The sequence below is a fragment of the Phyllostomus discolor genome, chromosome 2 (genome assembly GCF_004126475.2).
Source record: "Phyllostomus discolor isolate MPI-MPIP mPhyDis1 chromosome 2, mPhyDis1.pri.v3, whole genome shotgun sequence".
In the NCBI taxonomy this organism is placed as follows: domain Eukaryota; kingdom Metazoa; phylum Chordata; class Mammalia; order Chiroptera; family Phyllostomidae; genus Phyllostomus; species Phyllostomus discolor.
Genome location: NC_040904.2, coordinates 117231817 through 117252785, shown reverse-complemented (window position 1 = coordinate 117252785; position 20969 = coordinate 117231817). Strand labels below are relative to the sequence as shown.

Here is a 20969-nt window from a genome sequence, read left to right as displayed (position 1 = left end):
TCAATTCAGAAATTGGCATTTTCATTTCCTCTTGGCTTTTGTTGATAGTTTCTGTGTCCTTTTCCAGAGGTGTAATTTGCCATGAGTTCCTTGTGTCTTCACTTATAGTTTTTGGTAATTCGCACTGAGCTGGTGGAGCTTCTTTATAACAGTTGTTTTGAACTCAGTATCTGATAGTTGACTTGCCTCTATTTCATTTAGCACTCTTTCTGAGGATTCCTCCTTTCTTTTCATTTGGGGTTTTATTCTTTGTCTTCCCATTATTTGTGATTCTCTTCTTGTTTGCCTCTGCTACTTAAATTGATCTGTTTTAATTACCTGAGTTTGTGGTGTGAACTTCTGTGGTAGGCAACCTGTGAGATTCAGTAGTGCAGAATCCTTGATCTCCTGAATTTGATGGTCTTGGAATGCCCTTTATGCCATTTATGTTGGCTCACTGAATATAATTGGATTTTTATTGTTATTCAGTCATTCTTCAGTGGGTCCTTCCCTCCAGCTGGTTGATTGTCACTCCACCCACCATGTCTTTTATGCTGTTGTGCAGGTGCAGTCAGTTAGTGCTGAACATTGTTCCTCTGTCCATCTCAGGTTTAAGGCTTCTGTTTCGCTATTGTTCAGTTGTTTGTCCTGGTATTTCTCCACAATTTAGCTGTAATTCCTGATTGGTCCTGGGAGGAGGTTATTGTGGCTTACATTACTCCTCCACCATCTTGCCTCTCTTCCCAATTCTGTTTCTTAGTCTCTGTACCATTTCCCTGATTCTCCTCCTTCCCCCTCCCCTCTGATATCCTTCCATATGATCTCCATGTCTGTGATTCTGTTCCTGTTGTAGTTGTTTGCTTAGTTTGTTTTTGTTTTTGTTTTTTAGATTCAGTTGTTGATAGTTGTTAGTTTGTTGTTATTTTACTGTTCATAGTTTTGATCCTCTATTTTCTTAAATAAGTCCCTTTAACATTTCATATAATAAGGGCTTGGTTGATGATAAACTCCTTTAGTTTTACCTGGTCTAGGAAGCACTTTATTTGCCCTTCTATTCAAAATGATGGTTTTCCTGGATAGAGTAAGCTTGGTCATAGGTCCTTGCTTTTCATCACTTTGAATACTTCTTGCCATTTCCTTCTTGCCTGCAAGGTTTCTTTTGAGAAATCAGCTGATAGTCTTATGGGAACTCCTTTGTAAGTAATTCTCTTCTTTTCTCTTGCTGCTTGTAAGGTTCTCTCCTTATCTTTAATATTTGGCATTTTAATTATACTTTCTCTTGGTGTGGTCCTCTTTGGGTCCAACTCATTTGGGCGTCTGTGTGGTTCCCGGACTTGTATGTTTAATTCCTTTGCCAGATTAGGGAACTTTTCTTTCATTATTTCTTCAAATAAGTATTCAGTTCCTTGCTGTTCCTCTTCCTTTTGGCATCCCTATGATTCAGATGTTGGCATTTTCATAAATGTATCAGAGTCTTACTCCTTCCTCTTTTTTTTTTTTTTGAATTCTTATTTCTTCATTCTGTACTGGTTGACTGTTTATTTCTTCCTTATGTTCCAAATCATTGAATTGAACCCTGGCTTCCTTTCCTTTACTGTTGTTTCCCTATGTATTTTTTTTATGATTATCGTAATAGCTTGATTAATAAAAAATGTCACAGTGTCACAGTGCACTTAGGTACAATCTCTAAAGTGCTCAAGTTTCTAGCCTTCATTATTTATACATTTTTTCAATTTTTTATTGATTATGCTATTACAGTTTTCCCAATTTTCCCCCTTTATCCTGCCTCCATCCTGCCCCCCAACTCTCCAGCATTCCCCTCCTTAGTTCATGTCCATGGGTTGTACATATAAGTTCTTTGAATCCTCTGTTTCCTATATCATTTTTTATCTTTCCCCATCTATTTTGTGCCTCTAATTATGCTCTTTCTTCCCTATATCTTTCCCCCACTATTCTTCCCTTCCACTCCCCACTGAAATCCCTCCATGTGATATCCATTTATCTGATTCTGTTCTTGTTCTAGTTGTTTGCTTAGTTTTTGTTTTCGTTGTTTTTCTTTTCTTTTAGGTCATTTGTTGATAGTTGTGAGTTTGTTGTCATTTTACTGTTCATATTTTTTATCTTCTTTTTCTTAGATAAGTCCCTTTAACATTTCATATAATAAGGGATTGGTGATGATGACCTCCTTTAACTTGACCTTATCTGGGAAGCACTTTATCTGCCCTTCCATTCTAAATGAAAGCTTTGCTGGATAGAGCAATCTTGGCTGTAGGCCCTTGCCTTTCACTACTTAGAATACTTCTTTCCAGCCCCTTCTTGCCTGCAAGGTTTCTTTTGAGAAATCAGCTGATAACCTTATAGGAACTCCTTTGTAGGTAACTGTCTTATTTCCTCTTGTTTCTCTTAGGATTTCCTCTTTGTCTTTAATCTTGGGTAACTTAATGATGATGTGCCTTGGTGTGTTCCTCTTTGGGTCCAACTTCTTTGGGACTCTCTGAGCTTTCTAGACCTCCTGGAAGTCTATTTCCTTCACCAGATTGGGAAACTTTTTCTTCATTATTTGTTCAAATAAGTTTTCAATTTCTTGCTGTTGTTTTCTCCTTCTGGCACACTTATTATTTGGATATTGGAATGTTTCATGTCCTAGAGGTTTATAAGACTCTCTTTACTATTTTGACTTCTTGTTTCTTCATTCTATTCCTGTTGGATGTTTATTTTTTCCTTTTGTCCCAAATCGTTGCGTTGAGTCCTGGTTTCCTTCCTGTCACTGTTGGTTCCTTGAATATTTTGCTTTATTTCATTTTGGGTATATTTCATTTGTTCTTTCATTTTTCAACCAAGCTCAAACAGTTCTGGGAACATTTTGATTAATGGGTCTTTAAATTCTCCATCAGATAGGTTGCCTATGTCCTCATTGCTTAGTTCTATTTTTGAAGTTTTGCTCTATTCTTTCATTTGGGCCATATTTTTTTGTGTTGGCACAGCTGATAGGTTGTAAGGGGGCAGGGCCTTAGGTATTCAGCTGGGCGTGGCAAGCCTCCTTACAGCATTGTGGTGCTATCTCTAGGGGAGGGGCCAGAGAGAGAACAATGCCACTTGCCTACTCCTCCCTAGTGTACTTTCCAAGGGACTCTCCTGTGAGATGGGGAATTTCTCCCACTGTTGCAACCACTGTAGTCCACTTTCCTCTTAAGGCAGCCCCACCCATGCAGTCCGCAGCCAGCCAGCCAGCCGTGCCGGCCAGTCCACAGCCTTGTCATGGTTTTTCTCAGCCGGCTGGCCTGGTGGTCCATGGTCTGCCACCTTACCGGTCTGGTTGTTCTGATTGATTTTTTCTTTAATTCCTTGGTTGTCAGAGTTCCATGCAGTTTAATTTTTCTGGTGCTTCTGGTTGTTTACTGATTTTAGATTGGTTGTTATCCTCCTTTTGGTTGTGTGAGGAAGCAAAGAGTTTCTACCTATGCCTCCATCTTGGCCAGAACTCCAGATTTTTCTTTATTTCAATTTATGTAGCCTTCATTTCTTCCCTTATGTGTTTGCCATACTCAGTTTCTCTGAGTGTCCTTATCAGCAGTGTTTTGAACTCTGCATATGACAGGCTAGCTGTCTCCATTTTGCTTAGTTCTTTTTCTGGAGTTTTGATCTGTTCTTTCATTTAAGTCATATTTCTTTGTCTCCTCAACTTAGCAGCGTCCCTGTGTTTAATCTGTGTATTACATAGAGCTGCTTTGACTCTCTGTGTTGGCTCACCTGTTAAATTTTAAGGGACAGAGCCTTAGGTATTCGCCAGGGGAGGACAACCCTCTTCACCACTTGTATGTTAGGACATTGTATGTAAGGAAAAGGTTAGAGAGGGAACAGTGCCACTTGCTCAGCACTCGCCTATTTTTAGTCATTTTATCCACTTTCTGTATGTGAGTGGTGCTCCTCTAGCTGTTGCCCTGGTGGTAGTTTCCAGAGTGGATGGGTTTGCAAATGTTTTAGGACCTTGGGGGCCCTTTAAAGGGAATGTCCTGAGAGCCTGGCAGTTTCTTCCATAATCCCACCTCCTACTGGGTTTTACAGCCAGAAGTTTTAAGACTACTCCAGGCACTAGAAACCTGAGTTGTATGGTCTGGCCTTAGGCTGGGATTGCTAGTTCCCCAGATGTCCCTCCTAGTTTTTATCCACCACATGTGAGTTTCAGACCAGCTGTTCCACTGGCCACCACCTCGGCCACCTTGCCACTGCCACCACAGTGCTGTGGCTCCTTGTCTCCACCTCTCCTGCCTGTCTGGATGAATGTTTCTTCTTTAAATCTTAGTTGTTATACTTCCATACAGTTTGATTTTGTGGCAGTTCTGGTTTTGTGTTTTGAGGTTAGTTGTGATTGTTTTTATGGTTGTGAGAGGAGACAAAGTGTGCCTACTTATGCCTCCATTTTGGCTGGAATCCTTTTTATACTGTTAAAAATTATTGAGTATTGAAGAACCTTTGTGCATGTGAATTATATTTACTTGTATTTACCATGTTAAAAATCGAGACTGAAAAATTCTTATTTGTAACATTGTGCATTGGTCATGTTGAAAATAATAGTCCACTTAGTTATGCAGTTCTTCCACATATTGCCATATTTTTTATACAATATCGAGCAATCACTTTTTATCACCATTGATCTAATGTGAAAAGTTTTAAGTATTGGGAAGTTGTCAGGCTAACAGAGCCAGATAAATGCTTTCCAAATTCTAGTTTTTGTTTAAAAGCTTACATTTAAACAAAATGTAACTGACAACAAATAATGCTACTTCTTTTTTTTAATATATTTTATTGATTATGCTATTACAGTTGTCCCATTTCCCCCCTTCCTTCCCCTCCCCCCTGTACCCCCCTCCCACCCACATTTCCCCCCTTTAGTTCATGTCCATGTGTCGTACTTACGAGTTCTTTAGTTTCTACATTTCCCATACTATTCTTGCCCTCCCCCTATCTATTTTCCACCTACATTCTATGCTACTTATTCTCTATACCTTTTCCCCCTCTCTCCTCCTCCCACTCCACTGCTAACCCTCCATGTGCCCTCCATTTCTGTGGTTCTGTTCCTGTTCTAGTTGTTTGCTTCGTTTCTTTTGGTTTTGCTTTAGGTGTGGTTGTTAATATTTGTGAGTTTGCTGTCCTTTTACTATACATGTCTTTTCTTTATCTTCTTTTTTTAGATAAGTCCCTTTAGCATTTCATAAAATAAGGGCTTGGTGATGATGAACTCCTTTAACTTGACCTTATCTGAGAAGCACTTTATCTGCCCTTCCATTCTAAATGAGAGCTTTGCTGGATAGAGCAATCTGGGATATAGGTCCTTGTCTTTCATGACTTGGAATATTTCTTTCCAGCCCCTTCTTGCCTGTAAGGTCTCTTTGGAGAAATCAGCTGACAGTCTGATGGGAACTCCTTTGTAGGTTATTGTCCCCTTATCTCTTGCTGCTTCTAGGATTCTCTCCTTTGTTTTTACCTTGGCTAATATAATTATGATGTGCCTTGGTGTGTTTCTTTTTGGGTCCAACTTCTTTGGGGCTCTCTGAGCTTCTTGGATTTCTTGGAAGACTGTTCCCTTTGCCAGATTGGAGAAGTTCTCCTTTATTATTTGTTCAAATACATGCTCAATTTGTTGCTTTTCCCCTTCTGATTCTGGTACCCCTATAATTCAGATATTGGAACATTTAAAGGTGTCTTGGATGCTCTTAATCTTTTCCTCGATTTTTTGAATTCTTATTTCATCATGCTTTCCTGCTTGGTTGATTCTATCTTCTTTCTGGTCCACTGTATTGTTTTGAGACTCATATTCCTTCCTTTCACTATTGGCTCTCCTCCGCGTATCTTCCTGCATCTCTTTTATGGTAACCTGCATCCTTTCATCTAAATTGCATCCAAAATCAACCAGTTCCGTGAGCTTTCTGATCACCAGTGTTTTGAACTGCGCATCTGATAGATTGGCTATTTCTTGGTCGCTCAAAAGGATGAGTCCTGGGGGACTGATCTGCTCTGTTGAAAACATATTTTTCCCCTGTCTCTCCTTTTTTTTTTTTTTTTCCAGTCTGGTTGCTCTTGTTACAGTTGGGGGCGGAGCCTTAGGTGTTCACCAGGGCTGGGCACCCCAGTCACTAGATTGTGACGTTATTTGTGGGGGTGGGGTGGAAGCGGGGCAGGAGAAAACAATGGCGATAGTTCCGTTCTCCTGGACTCAGAACCTTCTCTGGGCTCCTGGGCTGCGAGTTCTGCCCTGGTCCACAATCGCTACCCCTCTGGGTCTGCCATCCGCAGCTTGCATACTCAGGGATCACCGCTGCGTTCTTGTGCCCCGGATGGCTTTTGCGCCGATTTCGCGCCAAACTTTCCCCGACCTCCACGTGCCCGAGTCAGCTCCGTGCCCGCCCGGCTCGTCTTCTCCTACCAGTCCGGATGAACGTGTCAACTTTAACTTCTTGACTGCCCGACTTCCATTCAGATAAATCCTCCGCCGGATCTGGGTGTTATTCTGAGTGTTAATTATTGTTGTAAGTTATTGTTTTTCTAATCTTGGTTGTGCGAGGAGGTACGGTGCGTCCACCTATTCCTCCATCTTGCCGGAGGTCAATAATGCTACTTCTTTTACTTGTGGTGACAAACTCACTGAATATCCAAGTCTGAATAACATTTTTTTTGGTTATTGTTTTATGTAAAAATAGAATTATGTGAACATAAATGCATGGCCTTGAGCTGATCATTGTACAACATCTGCAACCGTATGCATCAATAGTGCAAATGTCAAGTGAAAAAGACAGATACGAGGCCGAGATGAAGGCATCGGTAGACACACTTTGCCTCCTTGCACAATCAAATGAAGGACAACAAATTATTTAAAAACAAAAGACCAGAGCTGCCAGAAAATTGAATTGTATGGAAGTCCAAAACCAAGTGAGTTAAAGAAGAAACATTCATCCAGACTGGTAGGAGAGGTCGAGACAGGCAGCTGGGGCAGAGATTACATGCGGTAAGGCAGTGGCTGGAGGACTGGGCGGTCTCAAATTTGCATTCAGGTAAACTGGGAGGAATAACTGGGAAGCAAGAAAGACTGTGCAACCCAGGGTTCAGCATAGGAAAAGAAAGCCTCAAAACCTCTGGCTGTAAAAACCTGTTTGGGTTGTGGTGGTGGGAGAAACTCCCAGTCTCACAAGACAGTTTGTTGCCAGGGCCCTCAGGGTCCTAGAACATACACAAAGCCATCTACCTGAGAATCAGCACCTGAAGGGGCCAGTTTGCTTGTGGGTAGTGGGGAAGTGACTGAAAGTCAGCCGAGAGCCGAACAAGAGCCATTCTTTCCTCTCCAGCTCCTCCCCTACATGCAGTGCCATAATCAGGATGTGGGTTGCTCTGCCCTGTCAAATACCTAAAGCTCTGCCCCTTACAACATAATAGGCACAATGAGACAGAAAAAAATATGGCCCAAATGAAAGAACAGATCAAAGTCCAGAAACAGAACTAAGTAATGAAGAGATAGTCAACCTATCAGATGCATAGTTCAAAACACTAGTAATCAAGGTGCTCACAGAAATGGTTGAGTATGGTTGCAAAATAGAGGATAAAGTGAAGGCTGTGCAACGTGAAATAAAGAAAAATATGCAGGGAACCAACAGTGACAGGAAGGAAACTGGTACTAAAATCGATGGTTTGGAGCATAAGGAAGAAATAAATATTCAACCAGAGCAGAATGAAGAAACAAGAAGTCAAAAACATGAGGAGAGGCTTAGGAACCTCTGGGACACCTGTAAACATTTTAACATTTGAATCATAGGGGTGCCAGAAGCAGAAGACAAGAAATTGAAAACTAATTGGAAAAATAATGAAAGAGAACTCCCCCCATCTGGCAAAGGAAACAGATTTCCAGGAAGGCCAGAGAGTCCCAAAGAAGTTGGATCCAATGAAGCATACACCAAGGCAATTCATTATTATATTACCCAAGATTAAAGATATGGAGAGAATCTTAAAAGCAGCAAAAGAAAAGGAGACAGCTATCTATAAAGGAATTCCCATAAGACTATCAGCTGATTTCTCAAAAGAGATTTAGCTGGCAAGAAAGGGCTGGAAAGAAGTATTCAAAGTCATGAAAGGCAGGTACATACATCCAAGATTACTTTATTCAGCAAAGCTGTCATTTAGAATGGGAGGGCAGATAAATTGCTTCCCAGATAAGGTCAAGTTAAAGGAGTTCATCATCACCAAGTCTTTATTATATGAAATGTTAAAGGGTCTTATCTAAGAAACAGAAGATAAAAAATATGAACAGTAAAATGACAACAAACTCATAACTACCAACAACTGAACCCAAAAAAATCATAAACAAAAACAAACTAAGCAAACAGTTAGAACAGGAACAGAATCACAGAAATGGATATCCCTTGGAGGATTATCAGTGTGGAGGGGGAAGGGTGAGAATGGGGGAAAATATACAGGAATAAGAAGCACAAATGGTAGGTACACAATAGACAGGGAGAGGTTAAGAATAGTATAGGAAATGTAGAAGCCAAAGAACTTAAATGTACGACCCATGGATATGAATTAGGGGGGAGGAATGCTGGTGGGGCAGCTGCAGGGGGGAGGGGAAGAAAGGGGAGAAAAAAAAGGGATAGCTGTAATAGCATAATCAATAAAATATATTTTAGAAAAGAAAGACATGACATATACTACTACCACTGCCATTATTATTATTATTATTATTATTAGTTTTCACAGCTTGTGTTCCATAGGAGAGTTATGGGTTCCCCCAGGGATTACCATTTGAGATCCATTGTCTTACAGTATACACATATATAATAGTTTTAATATATATACACACTCATTTTTCTTTCTTACAAGGTATCAGGATGTTATACTATGTTTTATACCTTCTTTGTTGGTATTGTTTACTTTAGAACATATCTGGACATCATTTCTAATAAGAATGTAGAGCTCTTCCTCATTCTTTTCATGATTGTGTAATACTTGATCACGTGGCTCTAGTTTTTTCAACTAGTCCCCTCCCAATGGACTAGTAGGAGATATAAGAAGTACAAATTACACACTGAGAATAAATAATATCTGAAGTTTAGCTTCTAATCCTTTACAAAACTAACTCTTAAATTTGATATTTGCATTGGCAATGAGCTAACACCTTTCAGTTATGATTAACATCAGCTAACTTCATACTTTTTTCTTCTATATGTTTGTACTGTTATTTGGAATATAGTCATCAATGTATGAATCAAATATGTCTTTTGGTAGTTATTTACTGAGCATCTATTATATCCATTGTAAATGTTAAAGCTTTTAATCATATCAAATTTTGTGTGTAAATATTTACAATAATACGTAATAAGTAGATACAGGAAATAAAATCTCCTATTAGACTTTCATTAATATCTAACATGAAATGCATTTTTATTAAGATATAATGTAAAATAACTTTTTCTAGGCACAATTAAAGATAGAAGATTGTTTATGCATCACATTTCTGTAGAGCCAGTTATCTGTGGACCTTGTTGGTAAGACATGTTTAAATTTTTTTAAGTTCTACTAATACATTGTAGAAAATGTATGGGTTTTTTACATAAATATTTATAAGTACAATGGCACTAACATGCATACAGTAGTTAATACTTTCATTTTGAAGGCCTGTATCAGGGTTAAATTATTGTGTACTTGGCTCATATTGTATAGTGCTGTCCATATATCAGCTTATTTTTTGTTTAGAGTTATAACTTTATAGTTAAACAGATTTTATGCCCTTTTTATGGCTGAGGTACTGGGGTTCTGAGATTAAGTGGGGTCAAGAAAGTTACTCAAAATCCATTATCAAAAGATAGGATACATAGAAAATATTTTATCTCTCCTCTAAAATCCTACTAAAATTACTGAGTTTTTTTTTTTGAATGTATAAATCCACAAGGACAATGATAAGGAGGAACAAAACAATTTTGGAAGCTAAAACAGCTGAAAGATTTAGAAAGCCCAAGTCTGACATTAGAGCCAGTAGAGAAGCTACTTACTCAATTTAATTTTTTATAAAGAACTTGGAAGAGACTCGGGTTGTCAGCAACACGAACTAAAGGTGAAGTAGAAAATAGAAAGATTCATTGAAAATCTGTTTAAGAAACATCCATATCCCTTCCTCCATTGCAGATAGGCAGTTATCCCTCTTCCAGAAGGTTATTCTCTGGAGAAGAGGAATTGGAGGGATTCTGAATTGGGGATGGGGTGGTGGGAGGGTACTGAACGCAGAGATTAAGTAAAAATCTCTATATCAAACAGTGACACTCGCTGACCTCCTTCCCATACTTGGCTTCCATTGCTGACAGCCAAGCCTCTAGGTAGAAGACTAGAAGGTTTTTTTCTGGGGAATATGACCAGCTTAGTAGACCAAAGTGAAAATACTGACAGTTGCAACAGCATAGCCGTATCACCGGACAGGGAAGTCAACAATGGACAAGCCCACCAGCACACAGCTTTCAGTTGGCTCTTCAGTGCCAACTGAAATAAGAAGAGCTAATCAAGAAATACCTGTCCCTGGAAGAAAGCCTGTATGAAAGATAGTGTCCAAAGCACAAAGGAAGGGAAAGAGGGAGGGAGGGAGGGAAGAAGGGTGGGCGGGGGGTGGGGGGGATATGGAATTTAGAGGGTGTAGACTGCAAGGAGAAGAAAACTTTTTAAAAACTTACTAATATTCTCAGGAAAGAGAACATACTGCATCCTTAAAATATGTACTAAAGAGCTCTTAGAAATTAAAAATATGATAGCACAAATAAATTAGAAGTAACAGAAGATCAAAGTTATGAGCATTGCCATAAGTAGAACAAAAAGATAAAGAGATGAAGAAAGTACTGAAAAGATAATCAGAAAAATCTGAAATTTTGAAGTTTGAGAAAGAAGGAACAAGAGAAATGAGAGAAATTTTCAAAGAATTTATTTTACCACTACTAAAGGACATGAGTTTCCTTGGTTAAAAGGGTCCTCAGAATGAGCACATAAATAAAATGACCCACACTAAGGGAAATCCTTGTGAAATTTTTGAACATTAGGTGCAGAGAGGAACCTAAAGTTTTTCAAAAGGCAAAAAACCAAATCAGGTTTCAAACAAAGTTTTAAGAGTCGTATGGTATAAATCCTCTCATCATTAACAATGGGAGCTGGAAGACTATAGATTCTATGTATAAGGCAGAGCAATGCCTTTGAAATTCTGAGAGGAAATGATTTCTACCCCAGAGTCTTAACACTAACCAATATATCAAAGAAGTGTGAGTATAGACTTTTTTTTTCAGGTGCCAATTACCACAAGGTTTATCTCCATAGTATTTACTACCATATGACATATTTGTCTATTTCCCTCCACAAGAATATAAACTCTGTGATTTTATTTTCTCATTTTATTCCCCCAGCCAGAACAGTGTAGGCACATAGTAGGACCTCATTAAATATTTGAAGGATAGATGAATGGATAACTAAATTAGTTCTAGGGTAACTTCAAGTTCCAGCGGTTTCAATTTGGGTAAAAAGAAGTATGGGGTTTTCAAAAGATACCAGTTAGGAAGAATGTGTATGCTAAGGAAGATGATAAGTTTAATTTTGGCCATGTTGAGTTTGAGAAGAGTGTAGAAAAGCAAGGTAGGGCAGTCTGGTGCTTTATGCAGTTCAAAGTATAGGATTAACACTAGGGGAAAGTCAGGCGTGAGATACAGTTAATGTTTTTATTGTTAGGTAGATGTTAATTAAAGCAATGGGTGTGACTGGCCTTGCCCAGGAAAGTGTCTAGGAAAGAAATCTAACTTTGGAGACAGGAATGTTTTTAAGAATCAAAAAGAAAAAACAGCCAAAAGAAAGAGAGAGAGAGAGGGAGAGAGAGAGAGGGAGACAGAAGGAAGGGAGGGAGGGAGGGAGGGAGGGAGGGAGGGAGGGAGGGAGGGAGGGAGGAAGGAAGGAAGGAAGGAAGGAAGGAAGGAAGGAAGGAAGGAAGGAAGGAAGGAAGGAAGGAGAGAGAAAGAAAGAGAAATGAAGGGGCAATGGTGGTGTAGATATTAGTGGTGAGAATTCTAAGAAGAAAAAAGTCAACTGTCACAAATGCCAAAGGTCTAGTAGAATGAGTGTACACATGAAGCAATATTTGTTTTTTGGCATTTGGGAGGTTATTAGTAACTTTATTGAGAAAAATTTCTACAGAGTAGTAGGAGAAATTAAGAGTTCAATGAATGGAAATTGAGGAAGTGAAAATTGCTAGTTTAGATTACTTATTTAGGAAAGTTAGGCATGAGGGGTATGGAACAGTGAGTATGATCTTGAGGGGGAGACAAAGCTGAGGACAAAGTGTTTAAAGAGTGGGCAAGGCTTTCTGGCTAAATGAAAGGGGCACTAAGAAAAAGTATCAGCAGATGGTAGAAAGAGAAAGGAAGGAAGTAGAATAATGACTGAAAGAATGGGGCTCCTGAAAGACCAAGATATTACTTGGGGTCAGAAGTACACGTGAGGGCATTAGCCATAAAAAGAAGATGGGTAACTTTCTCTGGTAAAAGAGGTGAGTGAGGAGATAGACACAAGGATCCCTGTTTGACAGACTCTTTCATTATGGGAGGTAGGTGGTAAAGTCAAAGGCTGGTGTCAGTATGTGAGAAGTTGTGATAGACTTGGAAAGTGTGGTATTATTATGGATGGCAAATGCAGAATAGTTAGTTACCAGAATAATATCACCATATAGCAGTGAGGGTCTCCCCCAAAAAATGCATATCCCATAACTTGTGGGTGTATGTGTATACATTTATTGGTAACTAATAAAATGTTTTCTTCCCATTGTAGCACAACTAAGGAAAGGCAAGAAATACAGACTCCAAATTTTACTGAACCTGGTCAGGAACTTCTGTCCAAATCTCATTTTTATGAACAACTGACTTTTGAAAACTCTTCAAGCAATTTATCAGTTTTGGGGGAGCCATTTTATAAGGTTTCTGCCACAAGAAATAAAAAAAGAAGACACTCAATGACTACAGGCAAACTGACAAGAGTCTTTGTCCCACCTTGTAAAGCTAAATCACATTCTCACAGAGATGATCAGTGCCTTGGCGGCAATACTAATTTAAAGGAAGACAAACAGAAACAAAGAAACATAGTTGAACATGGCTCTGGTAGTAGTAAAAATAATATTAATGACAATGAAATTCATCAGTCTAACAAAGATAACTCCAATCAAGTAGCAACTATAATCTCCACAAAGTGTGAAGAAAAACATTTAGGTATTGTGTGAAAATTTGTGTTGATATATTTTTGCCTTTCAGTTAGATATTTCTTAGATTAAATAATGCTTTGAGGATTTCCCTCCATTTGTGATGATTAATAATTTCAAAACTTCTTTAATGCTAGTTTTCCAAGCCCAAAGATTAGGTTTAAATTATTCTAATATTTTCTTTCAAAGGTAATTACTTGTGGACACAAAATCTAGGGCTAGTATTACTGGAATATATTTTTTTATCAGGCTACTAATTTTCTTCCAAATCGGAAATGAAAATAATAGACTTATTTCTATTCTTTAGTAGTTGAAACTTTTTTAATTCCTGAATATTTAAAAGTAGAGCTAGGTGATACATATAATTTTATAAAGCAAGGATTGTGCTTTAAAATTTTATATCAATATTTTCTTTTGCTAATTACTTATTCCTTAATAGATTTAGTTGCAAATCTTCAGAATGCCAGAGACATACAGAATATGCGGATTAAAAAGAAACATGGGCAACATATTTTTCCACAGCCAGGAAGTCTGTATCTTATAAAAACATCCTCTATGCCAAGAATCTCTCTGAAAGCAGCAGTAGAAGGCCAAGTTCCTTCTGCATGTTCCCATAAACAGGTATGCTTTGTCAAGCACACTAATAGCTTTTATAATAACGTATAATCTTATTTTATTAACTAGTGCCTCCAGATTGTTCTATTTTCATTTTTTTTTAAAGATTTTATTTTTTTATTTTTAGACAGAGAGGAAGGGAAGGAGAAAGACAGGGAGAGAAACACCAATGTGTGGTTGCCTTTCACATATCCCTTACTGGGAAACTGGCCCACAACCTAGGCATGTGCCCTGATTGGAAATTGAGCCAGCGACCCTTTGCTTCCCAGTCTGGCATTCAGTCCACTGAGCCACACCAGCCAGGGCTCCAAATTGTTCTGTTGAAAGAAAGAACCAATTGAATCAGGATGAAAGAAATCATCGTGTTTCCTAATCCACCTACAGGGACTGCCTTCTCCCCTGGTGCCTTAATCCTACAAAGTGATCTGTGCTTCAGAATTAGTATTTCTCTTCTCTTTTCAAAATGTATTTTATTATTATGAGTGCTCTTGGCTAGGGGTTAGAGGAAAGTAATCTTAACTGAATTTAAATTTTGAATAATTCATAGTCCTGAGCCCACTAAGAACTAGTCACATTTTAAAAAGAGGATTCTTATTAAGCCAGTACTATCTAGTTATCATTTTAGGCACCAGAGAAGTGAAAATAATATTGATAATATTAATAGATAATATTTATTGAATATTTTTTATGTGCTAGGCACTCTTCTAAGATCTGTGCTTGCTGCTTATATCTCATTTAACCTTCACAAGTATCTAAAATAAAGTCACCATTTTTTTGTTCATCGTTTTATAAATGGGAGCACAGAGAAGGTTAAGTAACTGCCCCAAAGTCACATAATCAGCAAGTAGAAGAGCCACAGTTCCAAAGCAAGGAGTCTGACTCCAGAGTAAAGTCTGAACAAAGGAAAAGATACTCTGGGGTCAGGCCTCTGGGATAAAAGTAAGTACCTTGAAACTAGGTTAGGCAGTGTAGAAATATGACCTCCTGAGGTCAGACTCCCTGAAAAACTTACACTTTTTACTGCTCTCTCTCTTCTAAATTTTTGGACTTAAAAGTTTTTGTAAAACATTGTTTCTTTTTTTTATCCCCGCAATGACTTCCAATGGCAGATCTATCCAGAGAAGTATACTCAGGGGTATGAAAAAGGTGCAACAGACTCTCTAATGCATGGGTCATTTATAGTACATCAGCATTTTAGCTTCTAGTAGATAAGTTAAACGTTTTAATAGTGATTAATATTTAAATGAAAATTTTTGGGTAAATTCAGTTTTGGTCTCTTAAAATTGTTTTTATTCTATAAAACATTGTTTTATTTGATTTTGTTTTTCATTCATTATCAGATTTTTCTATTATTTTGTGCAGCTATATATGTATGGCGTCTCTAAACATTGCATAAAAATTAACAGCAAAAATGCAGAGTCTTTTCAGTTCCACATTCAAGATTATTTTGGTAAAGAAGGTGCAGGGGCTGGAAAGGGAGCACAGTTGGCTGATGGTGGATGGCTCATACCCTCCAATGATGGGAAGGCTGGAAAAGAAGAATTTTATAGGTACTGTATGTAAAAAGAGATCTGTGTTAACTTTTACATACTCTATCATCCCTCTTCCTCACAAAGTTCCTCTTTTTTCTCTTTCCTAATCTATCTAGAGCTTAAAAAGTTGTCCAGGAATCAAATTTTGATATACTGAATCATTTTAAATGCATTATGGTTCAATTTACATTCTGTTGAAATCTTTTTTTTTTTTTTAAATTGTCACCCAAGGACATTCCATCATTGCTTTTAGAGAGGAAAGGAGAAGGAAGAGAGGAAAGGAGAAACAGAAATATCACTGTGAGAGAGAAACATTGATTGTTCACCTGCTACACACACCCGGACCAGGGATTGAACCCACAACCCAGGCACATGCCCTGACTGGGAATCAAACCCCCAGCCCTTCAGTTACAGGTCAACATTCCATGGAACTGACCTACACCAGCCAGGGCATGTTGAAATACTTTAAAAAGTAAATTATACTTTGTCTTAGGATTTAATGAATTGTCTTTTCTTAAATTGGGACACTTACGCATTTACAAAATAAAGACTGATAAAAACTTGAATTGTCCTTATTATAGACCCCCACATACATACAATTATGTCATATTCTTTTTCATTGTATATTTCAATAAATATGAAATAGAAATACTAAAAATTAAATGTAAGTACCCAAATATCAGTAAATGCCAAAAGTTAGTAAACACCAATGCCCTCAAAATCAACAATTTAGAAACTATATAACTTCCTTTGATTCTAATGTTTATATAAGCATAATTTAAAGCTTTTGCTCTCAGAGATGTATTACCTCATGCCAGTGGCAAGAGATGGGAAGCTTTTCTGTAGTGCTCTTATTTTTTAATATCGCTATACACCTTTCTAAATTTTAAAGTTTTGGGGAGTGATAAAACATTTTTTCTTAAATTTTTGTTATGTATTTTAAGCTATTGGAATGTTATGTTTTGTTTGTTACTTTTATGTTATTTTAAAAAAAGAATGTTATTTACATCTTGCACTTATCTCATATAACATATCTGCTATGGATTCTAGTTGGAGAAGTATGGTACACAGTTGTAGTATTTTGTTGTGTTAAGTAAACTGCATTGTGTAGAGGTTAAGAGTAATGACCCTGTAATCAGGTGGGCAAGATTCATAATGTTTGAGTGTTGAAACTCAGGTTGTTTATGGATCATTCAGTAAATATTTATTTAGTACCTACTATATGCCAGATACTATCCTATTAGGAATAAGAACAACAAAATAATCTTCCCTAAAAGGCAAACATTCCAGTTGAGCAGTCTAGAGTGGGGAAAGAAGATTAAAAAACAAAACAAAACAGTAAATTGGCCGTGGCCAGGGGCTTAGTTGGTTGGAGCAAGATCCCGTGCACCAAAATGGTTGGTGTTCCATCCCCCATCAGGGCACAAACTGAAGTTGTGAGTTCCATCCCCAGTTGGGTGCTTATGGGAGGCAATCATTCAATGTTTCTCGCTCTCTCTCTCTCTCTCTCTCTCTCTCATCTTTCTAAAATTGATGAAAAAACATATCCCCTGGTGAAGGTTAAAAAAGTAAGTAAATTGTATGTATACTATATTAGAATGTAATAAATACTATGAATATAAAGCTGGAAAGCAGGGTTAGGGAAAGTTAGGTGAGGAGAGGTACAGTTTCTTAAATAGATTAAGTGTCAGAAGGCTTCACTGGGTCTGTGACATTCTTATCAGTGACCTGAAGGAGGTCAAGGGAATGAGCATAGGACTGTGTGGGGACAGGATCCAGATTCTACGGGGCAGCATGCAATAGGAGGAAGGTTAATGTAGCTGGAGAAGACTGGGTAACAGAAGCTATGGTAGATGAGATAGAAGGGTAGGACCTTATAGATCTTCGTAAGAACGTTGGCTTTTACCTGAGTAATCATTTTCACTTAGAATGTTTAAAGCAGAAGGTGACATGATCTAGCTTATTTTTTGAAGAATGACTCTGGCTACTTGTTAGGATCAGAAAGTAGGGAAAAATAAGGGTGGAGACAGAGAGACTACTTAGGAAGCTTTTGCACTAATCCGGGTGAGAAATATTTGCTTGGACCAAGTAGGTACAATTGAATTAGTAAAAAGCAGTTGGATTCTGGTTTGTTTTGAAGGATTGAAGGTTTGCTTCAATCCTTGAAGCAAATGCTCAAGGATTGGATAAGGAGTGTGAGATAAAGAGGAGAGTAAAGATGGCTCCAAAAGATTTTGGCAGCAGTTGGAAGGATAGTTACCACGTACATAAAATTGAGAAGACCAAGGATGGAAGGGAAATTGAGAGTTCAGTTTGGGACATTTGAAGTTAAGGTTATCAGTAGACATGCAGGGAGAGATGTTGAGTAGGCAGTTGGAGTTCATAGATAAAGTATAGGCCAAAGAAATCAATTTGAGAATGATCAGGGTATAGATGTCATTTAAAGCCATGGAAAAGAGATGTAGAAAGAGCAACCACAGTTAGAAATAAATGCCAAAGAATGTGGTGTTACAAGCCAAGTGGAGATGGAACTTTGGGGAATAGAGAATAACGGGCTATGTCAGTGCTGCTAGTAGATGAAGTGAAATGGGGACTGAGAATTGATAGCTGGGTTTAGCAACATGGAGGTCATCACTAATCTTAATAAAATAATACAGTAATTTGGTGGAGCAAAAGCTTGATCAGAATGCAATAAAAAGGGCAGTGGAGGTAGAGGAGTTGGAGAGAGAGAGAATGTAGTTGTTTTTTCAGGCATTGCCTAAAAGAGAAGCAGAGAAAAAGGGCAGTATCTGGAGAAGGAAGTAGGATCAGAGGGTGTCAGTTTTGTTGTGTTTATTTGTTTTAAGGGAGAAACAGTATTTTTTTCTGCTGGAAATCGTCCAGTAGAGGGTAGTGAAATAGATGATGCAAGGGAGAAAGGAGCATTTCTAGGTCAGTGTCCTTGACTAGGCACGAAAGGTTGGGAGCTTGGGCACAAATGGCAGAAAAGGACAAAGTGAAGGGTACAGATGCTGGTGGGTTGTTATATGTGAGAGTGGAAGCTTATGAAAATTCTCTTTTGATTATTTCTGCCTCCTTAGTACTAAGAGTAAGAATGGGAAAGGAAGAAGAGTTTGAGATTTGAGTAGAGAGGGGAACACCAGGACTAGAGAAGAAGTTCTTACATGATTTCTAAACAGTCTCTTTAAGATGAAAAGTAATCCCAAATATAATTATTTGAAATTAAGGATCTCATTTTCCAGTTGAAATAATTGTATTGACTAATATGTTAAGTGGATTTGTATTATATTTTCATACATGTCAAATCATTTTCTAGTTACGTTGCTTATTGATTATACATTAACTCAGAAATTTATTGAATGTTCTCACATAGTATATGTTTTTGCAAAGAATAGTCATGGTTACTGAATTTAAAATTATCTTATGTGTTTTTTACTATATTATTGCACTTTTTTCAGGGCTCTATGTGACACCCCAGGTGTGGATCCGAAGCTTATTTCTAGAGATTGGGTCTATAATCACTATAGGTGGATTGTATGGAAACTGGCAGCTATGGAATTTGCCTTTCCTAAGCAATTTGCTGCTAGATGCTTGAACCCAGAAAGGGTGCTTCTTCAGCTAAAATACAGGTAAGTTTAAAGCGTTGCATTATGTGCTCATATGCTGCAGTATGATTCATACTTCTATGCAGTCTGTGACTTCATGCCATAAAGGTACGTGGGCCAGTGGGTGGTGAACTTGCCATAGCACACTGGTGTTCAGTTGTATGGAGTAGTTCTCTTGTCATCTCCCTGGGCCCACCTAAGAGAAATCACACATTCATACACTTTTACTTCCCTCTTCCCCCACCCCCTCCTTCACTTCTTGGCATATGAGAAGGATTGAATTTCTAATTTGATCTACTATTTGCGAATTGCTAATAAAGCATTTTCGCATTTGGGGGGTTTTAATATTTAATTGATATTTTAATAGTATAAAACAGTATACTGCTAGCTACTAAATTTTAAATTCTCTTCTATTTCAGTATTTCTTCAATAAAAGTACTACATTTTTATCATCAATTATTAGATGACTGTTTTTACATTGAAATTATAGACTCACAATTTCTAAAATAATGCATTTTTCTTTTTAGATATGATGTGGAAATTGATAGAAGTCAAAGATCAGCTATAAAAAAGATAATGGAAAGGGATGACACAGCTGCAAAAACCCTTGTTTTCTGTGTTTCTGAAATACTTTTACCAAGTTCAAGTTTACCTAAAACTTCTAGCAATAAAACTGGTGATGTGGATACCAGCAAAACAGCCACTGTGGAACTGACAGACGGATGGTACGCTGTGAAGGCCCAGCTGGACCCTTCCCTCTCGGCTCTCGTACAGAAGGGTAGATTGGCTGTTGGTCAGAAGATCATCACTCATGGAGCAGAACTGGTAGGCTCTCCTGATGCCTGTTCACCTCTCGAAGCCCCAGAATCTCTTAGATTAAAGGTATGTTAAATTAATGCACTCTCTTGATAAAAATCAGTCAGTGATTCAGTTAAATTTTAGAAAGGTTTTACATTTAAAATTTTAAATATACTTATGCCTATTAAGGATATTCTGTTTTTAAAAAATGTACTCTAATCTCAATGTAAGCAACAGTTTCCTCAGACATACTTCTCAGAATGTATACCCGTCATTAAGCTGCATGTGACTATATAAGACTTAAGACCCCCCAAAAAGCAGTCACTGATGCAGCCCTCCTTGACCTCCCTATTCAGGCCCCACAAAGGCAACCACTGCAAATCCCATGGCTCTTTCTTGGCTTATATGCTATGTCTTCTTCTCTCCTTCAGTTTAGACATTGACTTATATTAGCTCCCTGGTGTGAAAGAGGGCTGAAGTGTATATTCAATGTTTACGTTATAATGACTATGAAAAATACTTTTTGCGACTCAGCATATAATATATATATGATTATATTTCCTTTTTAACAACTTACTGCTTTCCCCAGAGTTACTGTGTTGCCTTTTCTTTTCCCTCCTTAATTTTCTGAGTCCTTACCACCAACTCATTCACACACAGGGGTTACATAAAACTCATCTCAGTGCTTTAAAATAACCTTTTTCAGGTCCATTTCTTTTTCTTGGAGATCCTTGTACCTCTCCATATTCCCGCTTTATCCTAAAGTGGTGATTTTCTATATAAGCTACACAGGTATCATCCTGGACAGTATTTTCACCTCTTTCTGTGTCAGTAGAATTTTCTGAATTTCATATCTTTCTAGATTTATTCTTTAGTTTTAAGGGCACACAACCTCCAGAGGCTTCTTGAGAAAGGGATTGTGTGCCTGGTTAATCATATTGTAAGGTTGGGCAAATGTAGACTTTGAGGTTCAGATAATTTATTTAGAATAATTTTGAAGACATTTCCTCTATTAACTTGTTGCTTCTAGTTGCAGCTTCTACTGCATTTATGCTATTCTTATTCCCAGTCCTTCACTATGGGATCTTTTTCTAAGACATTTCAACATCATTTGTCTCCAGTATTCTGAAATTTCATAATAATGTACTTTGGTGCCGGCCTTACTTTTTAATCATTGTCCTGGTTACA

At 37.8% G+C, this 20969-nt stretch overlaps 1 protein-coding gene across 1 annotated transcript in view; it reads left to right on the top strand.

Moving 5' to 3' along the window:
- BRCA2 (BRCA2 DNA repair associated) overlaps nt 1–20969 on the top strand; it is a 79659-nt gene that overhangs the window by 32663 nt on the left and 26027 nt on the right. The window contains exons 13-18 of the mRNA XM_036018396.1: nt 9440–9509; nt 12808–13241; nt 13671–13852; nt 15209–15396; nt 18837–19007; nt 19511–19865. Of these exons, the coding sequence (XP_035874289.1) occupies nt 9440–9509; nt 12808–13241; nt 13671–13852; nt 15209–15396; nt 18837–19007; nt 19511–19865 (1400 nt within the window). The remainder of the gene's footprint in view (nt 1–9439; nt 9510–12807; nt 13242–13670; nt 13853–15208; nt 15397–18836; nt 19008–19510; nt 19866–20969) is intronic.